Below are 10,652 nucleotides of genomic sequence, written 5' to 3'. Positions count from 1 at the left end.
CCTATTGATGATAATGATGATGATAATTATGATAATTATGATGATTATGATGATAAAGAGAAGGAGAAGAAGGATTTCATTTCAATGCATTTCATTTATTTTGCCGAAAACAATTACAATCTAAAAGGGAAAAACAGTCGGAGGAACAATAACGATACAATAAATGTTGGTCTCTGTTTCTCCACTAGGACCGGAGGGGTAATCAAAAGTAATATAAATTACTGTCAACGTGGATCTTCATCCGATGGGTGGAATCAGAGAACAACAAAATACAAAGAAAATATACTATAAATATACATTTAAATTACAATATAGAAAATAATAAGCATTTCGATTACAATCATTAGACGCATCATTATATTATCAGTGGATCAGCACACATTTCGTGAAGGGGAGAGGAAATGTTGAAATGAGTTGGTAAAGGGGCATTTTTATGCCAGGTACACCTTCCTACATTGTAAGAGGTCTATTATGACTTTAATTCTAAAAATGTTCCTCAGTTCCTATGTAAGAATGACGATGATAAACATAATGGAAATATCAAAGGCAACAATGACAATGGCCAAGGATGACTAAGATATCTCTATTTAAATCTAAAATATCTCTATTTAAAAGTAAGATATCTGTATTTAAAACTATTCTATTTAAAACTAAGATATCTCTATTTACGATTAAATGACAACTCGGCTCGTCGTAGAACGATATTCGACACTGGGCGTGATACCCGGGCCCATATCGCCATTCGACTCTATCGTTTTCTATGAATTGCACTGAATTTTAGTGAGATATTTTCTTTCTTTTCCTGTGTTGCTGATCAATGTATTCAGTGGCGTGTCTACGTGCCCTCCCACAAATACACACCCCGGCTCCTCCACAGGTGCCGGAACCATAAATTTGCGAGCCCCAAGTAGAAGCTGGTACTGCAAATGTTATTTCGATGTGAGTTTGCTTCAGGAAAATATCATAGTGTTGATGGTTTGCCCTACCTGACGTTTTGTCGCAAGTATTTGGCAACGTACAGAGTATTTGGTACGATAACACGTCAGGTAGGGCAAACCACCACTGTCATTAAAATGATAACCATAATCATATAAATTGAATATATAAGCTATGAAAAAGAGAACTCAACATGAGATGGAATAATTCATATATTCAAAATGGAAAGAGGCTATCGTGATGCAAACAATTAATTAAATTACATGATTACAAATGTTGTTTGTGTATGGTATCCATAGTTATATTCATGACAGTTATCTTTATTAATTTAACTATTATGTATTAATACGACACTTCTGGATGGCATACGTGAACATCTCAATTTCCGAACTATATGCGAACAATTTTTACTTTTTACTATAATGTTAGTGCTGTACATCTTTGGTATAGGGTTGGGTATACGTTCCTTTGCATCCGGTTGCAGTGATGGACAAGGTAAGAGCGACTACTACTACCACTACCATTACTACTACCACCACCACCACCACCACCACCACCACCACCACCACCACCACCACCACTACTACTACCACCACCACTACTACTACTACTACCACTACTACCACTACTACTACTACTACTACCACTACCAATACCACTACCACTACCACCACTACTACTACCACTACCACCACCAACACCACCACCAACACTACCACTACTACTACTACTACTACTACTACTACTACTACTACTACTACTACTACTACTACTACTACTACTACTATGATAACGGTATATCAAGCTAAATTTCACTATTATTATTATCTCCGCCAGGATATATATGTTTTCAGTCGTGTAAGTTGGTGTATGTGTCGGGGGAGGGGTGTGTGTGTGTGTGTGTTCGTGTTCGTTACACGTGTCTTGTTTTTTTTTGGGTTTTTTTTTTTTTCAAATTATCTCGAAAACGGCTGCACAGACAGAATAAAAATAACAGGGAGTGTTATATATGGCCCGACGAAAAAATTATTAAATTTCGGTGACGGGCCGCAGTATATGTGGATGTGAAGACCAAATTACTGTAAAAGGATTTAAGAGCAAATACATCACACCAGATATTTCAAAAACGTGTCAATTCTGAAAGAAAGTTTCGTGAAAGTTTAAACAGGGTACAAGGAAGAAATTATTAATTGCTAGTAATGATCCAAATTCAGGTGTGAATTTGAGGGTCATTTAAAATTATAAGGTCCAGACCTAAATATCTCAATAATCAATGGCTCTAAATGACACTTGCCAGAATAGTTTGTCATGTTTTGATGAAGAAATGTTAAAATGTTGGGGGCCATTCGGAGTAGGGTGTGCATATGAGGAACATTCAAAGGAAAACGTCCCAGAACAGATATTTCAAAAACTGATATCAATGAAACTTTTGTGAAAGTTTAAGAAAATTACAAGGAAGAAATTATGAATTGTTGGTGACGATCCAAATGCGGGTGTGCATTTGATGGCTATATATATCTTAAAAATATATAAATATGACAATTTCCAGAATAGTTTGTCATGTTTTAATGAAGTTAAATTTTGGTCACGATCCGAAGTAGGCTGTGGATATGAGGACCATTTAAAAAATAGGTTTACCGTAGACCAAAGGCAGATAACAATAGCCGAATGATGAATATTCAAATTAGTGCAAATACAGTTAATGTGTACAGCGTTTGTACTAACTTCAATTTTTGGGAACTGATTGGGAATATTTTTAATGCTTCTTTATATTTAAACATGTAAAGCTAATAACCATTGATTATTTGCATAATATTTCCATTTCAACACCAATACTTGGCATGTCTTTTTTGTCAACTATAAAAGTAAATTTTTCTCGTGTGTTTAACGGGAAGTAAGGAATTGGTGGTAAAAAGGTAGTATACCACTAGTAATACAATAAAAGGCCTCGGAGTTTCCAGTTAGCTGGTTAGTGTATTTTTTGAAAGTAGGTGGTGGTTGGAAAGTATGTGGGTTGACACTTTTTTCTACGGTTTCAGTAGTTGAAAATACAATGTTTCAATACTATATGTTGCTTGGCTTCTGTGTTCAAAACGTAAAATGCGTAGTGACAAGTAGGACGACCGTAAATTTTTAGGTGAATTATTCGGGTTACAAAATCTGAAAATGCCCACTCTAAAAAAAGAGTCCACAAAAACTTATACTAAAAGCGGAAATAGTGCCACTCTTTGAAATAAAAAGTGTTTGGGCGAGTTATTGTGCATTTTGGAAGAGGGCGGTTGAGCGAAGTGAGGTGAGGTGGGATGGTATTGGTAGTGTTTGGAGTATAATTGGAACATGTTTTGGCAGGTTTATTTTATAGAAAGGGATTTGCGGTGGGTGGAGACATTTCATCATTACCTTAAACTATTTAGTAGCCTCATTCATTCTCATTCATTTATAATTATTGCTATTATTATTATTATTATTATTATTATTATTATTATTATTATTGTCGTTGTCGTTGTTGTTGTTATTGTTGATGATGATGATAATGATGTTGTTGTTAATGATGATTATAATGATAATGTCGATGATGAACGATGAGGAGGATGATATAAGCAATAATAATTGTTCTTCGCCAGCAACAGACAGCATTATCGCTTGTTTCAAGCATCACAATCAACGTCGCATGACTAGGAACACAATTCAGTCTGATGGAATGACTAGGTGCTATTGCATTGACCATTGCAAGGTCAGAGGTTATATTTATGCTGGGTTAAAGAGTGGCGATACATGTTCTTGTGGAATGAGCTACACAGGACTTCCGAAAAATGGTCAATGTAACACCCGATGCACAGGAGATTCAACTAAAAATTGCGGAGGACAAAATCGAATGGAAATATATTTAACAGGAGGCTTCAAATAATGTACTATGTTTTTTTAATTTTCACATGTGTTGACAATGAGCTGGAAAGTTCATCCTGCTATGCGTGCCGAGAAAGTATACCTCCACCCACATTGTAAATAGTTCAAGAATGAAAACAGAACACACTCCGCCACTGAGATTCGAACTCGGAACCTGGCCAACTAGATCAAAAATGTGTTTTAGTTAGGTACGATCCTGTAGCCATTATGAGCCTTCAATTATTTTACCTTGGACCATGACAAACCATTCTAGAAAGTTTCGTTCAGATCTATTGATCAGTTTTGAGATATTGAGGCCACGGACGTTCAATTTTAAGGGTCTCCACATTCACACCATCTAAGTTGCATATTTTTTTTCTTGGTCATGACGAGAGGGTATACCATTGGTCACTTTTTGAGATATTTAGGCTGGAAAGTTAGGAATTTAATTGACCCTCAAATTCAAACCCAACTTTGGATCGTCACCAAAATTTATTTATTTTTTTTTATAACGTGATTAAGCTTACCGGAAAGTTTCTATCCATAGGAGATGTTTCCCTTACAATGTTCTTCTTTGAATCGTCACCAAAATTTAATATTTTTTTCTTATAACGTGATTAAGCTTACCGGAAAGTTTCTATCCATAGGAGATGTTTCCCTTACAATGTTCTTCTCTGGATCGTCACCAAAATTTAAATACGGTATACAGCATGAGGAAACTCTCTTCTCTATTTTTTTCTAGTAAGATTGTTAAGGAGAAAAAAGCAAAATAAAAAAGATAAATTAGTTGTATTCTGAGTAAAATAAGATCAAGCTTATGTTTAATATGTTATGTTTTTTTGTTTCTCTTTTGGTAAATTTTTGTTTTGTTAATATACAATCTTGTCAAACAATTCTGAATTGTTTCTTTTTTTTTTTTTTAAATAGGCCTATTGCATGTTGTATGTGGCTTCAAAATGGAACAAGTTTAACACCAGATTTTTAAAATTATTTTATTTTTTTAGTTATAGAGACCATAATTAGTGATCCGACTGTTTCGTATGAAGGCATTACGGCAGTTCTCAGCTACGGTAAGCGAGCGTTATTGTTATTAGGGATTATTGGCATTGTTATTTTCTAGCCTTAAATACTGTTTAAAATTTGTATTATTGTAGTTTATAATTATTTATTAACAATATTGATTATTATTTCTAATAATAAGAACAATATTTGGACTATAATTTATACTACGGTACTACTAATAATATTCCACTGTAAGCACAGCAGGTCTATAGGCCTATTACATATATATTTATTATATAGGCCTATTTCATATATATGGACAGTGTATTAAGCAAAACACATCTTGAGCCTGTTGATTGAGTTCACTCCGTACAATCAGTAAAACCAATATATCTAAATATATAAATTAATTAACGGGGATGACAAAATAAATACAATGATTGATAACTAACAATAACGAAATGATAAATCATACAGATTATTATAATAATGTGTAGCACCATGATAAACCAAAAACAACAAAAAAACAAAACAAAAACATACTGTTCTTGTCATTGTTCTGGTGGGTAAAGCAGACCTCCTAAAGCCCTGATATTCAACCCCCAGCCCGGGCAAACTCCGGGCCACCAAAGATTTTGATCCGCCCGCGCAACATCCCTTAAAAATTAATCATTTTCCGTCCGATGTTCAACACTTACAGAGAAAGTTTTTCAGTTAATAAAAACATGACTACTTTGGCATTATTAGTGTTTCTTAGTGTAGCTCACTATCTCTATCTAGTGTCTTGCCATGAAGAGAAGATACGGGTTGGTGATTCTTGTCCTAATTGCAATGGGGGAGAGGGAGACTGATGGGGATAAATGATTAAGTGGGGATCACTGATATGATGTATGTCTAACCATTAGCGGCGCCACCGGCGGATCCGTGGAGCAGGCTTTTGGGCATGTCATTCTGTTGCAAACACTGTTTTGATTTGTCTTTAAAGTCTGATTGTGCCATTTCCGGAAATCTAGAGGTGTTTATTTAAAAAATTTGCTCACCTCAGCCCCAAACATGAGCTGAGGTAAATCAAGGAAAAGGGAATCTGACTCCTCGTCTCGGGAACTTTCTGGCGCTACTTAGTACATACTTTTTTCTTTTAATTTCTAGTGGTAGAAGGGTAGGAGATTTGTCGTATCCTCCAGCGTTCCCTTATTTTTTACAAAACAAGGCTTATGCTTATCTTAGATGATGTCGAAAAACCATGGTTTAGGCCTATTAGGAAGACTTGTAAACCTATAAAGTGGGTGGGGCTGACGTTAAATAAATTGAAAGTAAAAATTATGTCGGCCCGCTGGTGGTCTCAATAGATTAAAATTGGCCCCCAGCTTAAAAAGTTTGAATACCAGGGTCGTAAAGACTGCAAAGGTGTAGGAGTAGCCTATAACAAGAGGGTAGAATTTTAAATCCTTTGGAAAATTGTATACCGTACTCTGTAAAATTATTGTGAAGTAGGAAATTTATGGAAGTATATATAATAGCTTTATTTGAAACGACGCTTTAAAAATAAAAAAAACCCTTTATTTTTGCGGCCCTTTATTTCCGCGATTTTACAATTTGAAATAATTCACGTCCTTTTATTTTCACGATTTTTACAATTTCCACTCATTTTTAGCATGATGCAGAAACCTGCAATAGTGTTTTTTAATCTAGCTGGAGTTTCCTATTTCGGTAGGTTTCTTCGGATTTTTCAAGCAATACTCTATACATATGCTTAGCTAGGTAGCTTAGACAGGCCTCTGCAGATACCCTAGGGCAGGTTTGAACAAAACTTTCAAATTAAAATGTTAGAAATCTTGCAGCAAATTTAGGCTTAACAAAGTAATAGTACATAGTTAATTATCAACTAATGGGAAATTCGTATTATAGAAGAAATACAATGCTGTGATTTTATTCCATTGAATTAGCTAGCACCACCACCCTAGTAAGCCTAGGCCTAGCACTCTGTCTGGCTCTGTGAAGTGAAGTGTGATGTGATGGCCTAGCTAGCCAAGATAGCTATTGAAATTCAATTCAATTCAATTCAAAATAACATTTATTACCTTCCTTTGAAGCATAAATATACAAAATAAATGGTCATTGTGATAAATATAAAGAAAACAGCAAATAAAGGAAGGAGGCAAACGCCCGAAAAGATAAAGAAATCTTGTGCTGGGCCTACCTAAAGAACAACAAAAAAGACAGAAAACAGAGCGGGACGAGAAAGACAGACGAACGAAGATACAGGGACAAAACAGGAGCGATAAAAAACAAACAAGAAAGCCAATACTAGACCGACAGAACAGGGGAAATCAAGAGAAAAGAAAGACTGTGGAAAAAAATAATCGAAAAGAGGGATTAAAAGATAATATTTTAGTAATTTAAAATAAAATGTTTTTAAAATTTGGTGGAATAAGATAAAGATTTCTTAGAAACGGGGTTCATGATAGAGTCAAGCAAAGAATTCGAAAGTTTGGATTCAAAATATCTATTTTATGTTGAAAATAATTTGTTCTATGGGTTGGGATAAGAATATGAGACATGAAAATGAAGGGTTTTAGCCTAATATAGGCCTAAGTAATGGAATATGCGTGTAGAAAAAGCAATATTACATATAATATGTAAGTACAATTGATAAGCGCTAATGGTCGATATGATTGTTGAGAGCCATTGTTGAGCATCTTGTATTGTAAAAATTATGAACAATTATGATAAGTATGGAGCATTGTAACCATTGACTATTATATATGTAGGCTACATGGCTAGCGCTGAGGCGAAGACATTTTACCCAATGCTGGATAATAATTGATCTCTATCGATATGGGATCTAGGAGGAGGTTCTTGATGAATCGTAGCATTTTATTTAAGCTACTTGTTTTTTTATTGAAGATGACGAAGTAAGGCCTACCGGTATATATGTAATAGTCGTAATCATTGATAATTCAATAAATTGTATATTTTTCATAGCTTCTGATGAAGTCGAAGACCAAGACATTATCTATGCATACACAGGAGGCAATTGGGAGCGTGACGCTGGACTAGGAGACGCTTCAGCAATTAGTCTTCAGATTATGTCCGAAGAAAGTGGTAACGACGCATTAAATGCTTCATTTAGCAAAATTCAGACAACTTATTTGCATAATCAGTGGCGCAGATTTAATGGGTTAAGGGGGAATCTCCCCCACTCCCACACAACCAAAACATGAGCTGGTTGTTTCAGATCTCAGTGAGAAAATTCACAGAATAATAATCATATTTAAAAAAAATTGTGTGATAATTATTTTGACATTTTTAAATGCCAATTGAGTCTATAATAACATTAATTGGATGATTTTTTTTTAAACATTATCAATTTTAATTAGCCTGATAAATTGATAATGATTAACTTGCAATGTTGAGTCATACATGGGTAATCTTGTTTGCAGAAAACACAGTGTTTGCGATGGCAGTCGGATATGAGGAGAAAGAAAAAAACACAACCATTTTAGTTTCATCACAGGAGAATGGAGACGATGATAGGTAGGTTCAGCCTTTCTGAAGTTTTTTGTTTTCTGTTTGTTTTTTTAAAGGCGATTGTGAATCCCTGTCTGCATTCCCAAAGACCTTATCGATCGCTTCGATCTCGTGATGTAGTCTTCAAATTAGTCTAAACCAAATCAGAACTGCTGATTTTTGTCTAGCCTTTTGTCTCTGCACTCTTTGTGGCCCCCGATTCAAGCTTGGCTCGGGCGCTTTAAATATTTTTGGCTTTTTTTGAGGGGCGCTTATTAAATCGGGGCGCTATGAAAACAAAGTGTAAATTGAGGGGCGCTAATGGAAATAGATGAAAATCGAAGGGGTGCTTATGGGAAACTGGAAAATTCAAGGGGCACTTTTTTTTTAATCGAAGATAAACGAATGGTTTTGGTGAAGAAAAGGTAATCATCGAGAGAGCATGGCTCATGACAAGAATGTTGGGGGGTATTTACACAACAGCAGATGAAATTAGTAGTGGTGTTGGGGTGGTGGTAAACGTGTTGGCCATCTGCCAATTCAGATTAGCAGGATCATTGCATGGTTTCTTGCTTAGATACGAGAGTGATGATCTTCAACCTTTTAACACAAAGCTAGCCCTTTAATTGGAGACCAACCATGAGACCACCCCAAATTTTCAGGTCCCAAAGGTGGTCTGGAATTGGAGGGTGAACTGTAGTGCTAATTCCAAAAAGGGTAGCAATAACAAGAATAAGATTCAAAGATGCATCATAAACTGAAAACCGTGTTAAACTTAATGGAAACTGATAGACTGACAGATGGAAAGATGGAAAGACCGATCGAAATGCTAAGATAGATGCGAATACAGTAGTTGATGCAGAAAATTATGTTGGTGATGTACTGTACTGTATGAGTAAATATTTTTAGGAATCGAGGGTCACTTATTCAAACGGGGCGCCTAAGGCAATTTTCACATTACCTAATCACCACATAATAAAGGATAGATAAACCAATTATAAAGACAAAGATAATATTTTTTTCTTTACCTTTATAAACATACGGACGTAATCTTTGCCTAAAAAGCATAATCAACTACATGATCAGTGGCATATTGCATGCTGTAGCTTATGATTTAAATGGAATCGTCCAAAAGGCAAGCCTCACCTTCAGTATGAACACCAGCAAACCGGTAAGAACCTTTCCAAAATAAAACAATATTCAACTTCCATATTACTTCTTCTTGCGCAGATGATGCGTCCTTAATTATTGCGATTTTGCAACTATAATGGACCCAATGTACAACAGACTCGTCTTACTAGGCCTATGTCTATGATTCCGTAATTTGTTTGGTTTCCATAATGAAAAAATGTAAACTTGGGGAAATTTAGGGGAAACTGTGAGTTTAGATTTGAGAGGGTGGGGTCGTCAAAATCCCGACGTCAGTTGGTAGCTTGCAAACAGCAATCTAGAGACCAAGACTCTATTCAGGATGTCTTCATCAGGCTGATGTTGTCCAAGTACATGAGCAGGTAAATTAGTTTTGTGTAACGCTTGTATACGTATAAAAAAGAAAAAAATACTGGATAACAACAATCCTGTAGTAGAGATACAAATTTGATATGAAATAGGACATAAACGCCAGTAAACAACCATAAATAGAACCAGAGCTTTCGGACAACACTAGTCTTTCCTCAGTGGGCGAGTGAGTGAGGGTAGAAAAAGCCATATAGAACATAGTAAAAAGTCACCAAAAAAAAAACAAAAAAAAAAAAACAATAAGCTAGGTGAGATAGGCTATAGGGGTAAGGTGGCAGTGAGAGTAAATAAACAAAGTGAAGACAAAGTAAACATGAAAGAGCTTTTCATTTTTTAATCCCAAAAATATTTTCTTTGGGTAACAGATTATAAACTACAATGTTCGATTAAACATTTCTCTTCTCTATGGCGTATGTGTAACCTTACTTTTGATGTTTTTCTTTTGCACAGTCGTCTATTGACAATGGAAAGGAAGTGTGTGCATTTTTGACAGACAATGGGTATGATATTTATTTATAAATTCACTACTAAATGTAATTAATTATATAATTTTAGTTGTTTTCGTTTTTTATGGCGTGTACACTTCAAAGTTCTAGTAAATTAATTCAACATCATTTTCTATGCTAAAGTGTTATGTTATTATTTTAAAAAATTTTTTAAAGTTTCATATAACATACATTGACCGACTTAATTTGCATGTTTTATTGTATATATAAGAATCAAGAGAAGTTTAAAAAATAAGAAAATCAAGAAAAAAGGTGAAATATCAAAAAGGCTGTAATGCAGAATGTCTGTAATTC

General features: G+C 35.0%; 1 protein-coding gene across 1 annotated transcript in view; it reads left to right on the top strand.

Moving 5' to 3' along the window:
* Positions 1-3,502: 3,502 nt before the first annotated feature.
* The window catches only part of LOC117104996, a 16,774-nt gene continuing 9,624 nt past the window's right edge, over positions 3,503-10,652 (top strand). Inside the window, exons 1-6 of the mRNA XM_033245976.1 lie at positions 3,503-3,758; positions 4,827-4,892; positions 7,810-7,929; positions 8,268-8,361; positions 9,400-9,505; positions 10,303-10,352. Coding sequence (XP_033101867.1) covers positions 3,503-3,758; positions 4,827-4,892; positions 7,810-7,929; positions 8,268-8,361; positions 9,400-9,505; positions 10,303-10,352 — 692 coding nt within the window. The remainder of the gene's footprint in view (positions 3,759-4,826; positions 4,893-7,809; positions 7,930-8,267; positions 8,362-9,399; positions 9,506-10,302; positions 10,353-10,652) is intronic.

The sequence above is a fragment of the Anneissia japonica genome, unplaced genomic scaffold (genome assembly GCF_011630105.1).
Source record: "Anneissia japonica isolate Jap-2015-1 unplaced genomic scaffold, ASM1163010v1 scaffold287834_len5846547_cov211, whole genome shotgun sequence".
NCBI classification, from domain to species: Eukaryota; Metazoa; Echinodermata; class Crinoidea; order Comatulida; family Comatulidae; genus Anneissia; species Anneissia japonica.
Note: the sequence above shows the minus strand (reverse complement) of the source record. Positions and strands in the feature narration are given on the sequence as shown.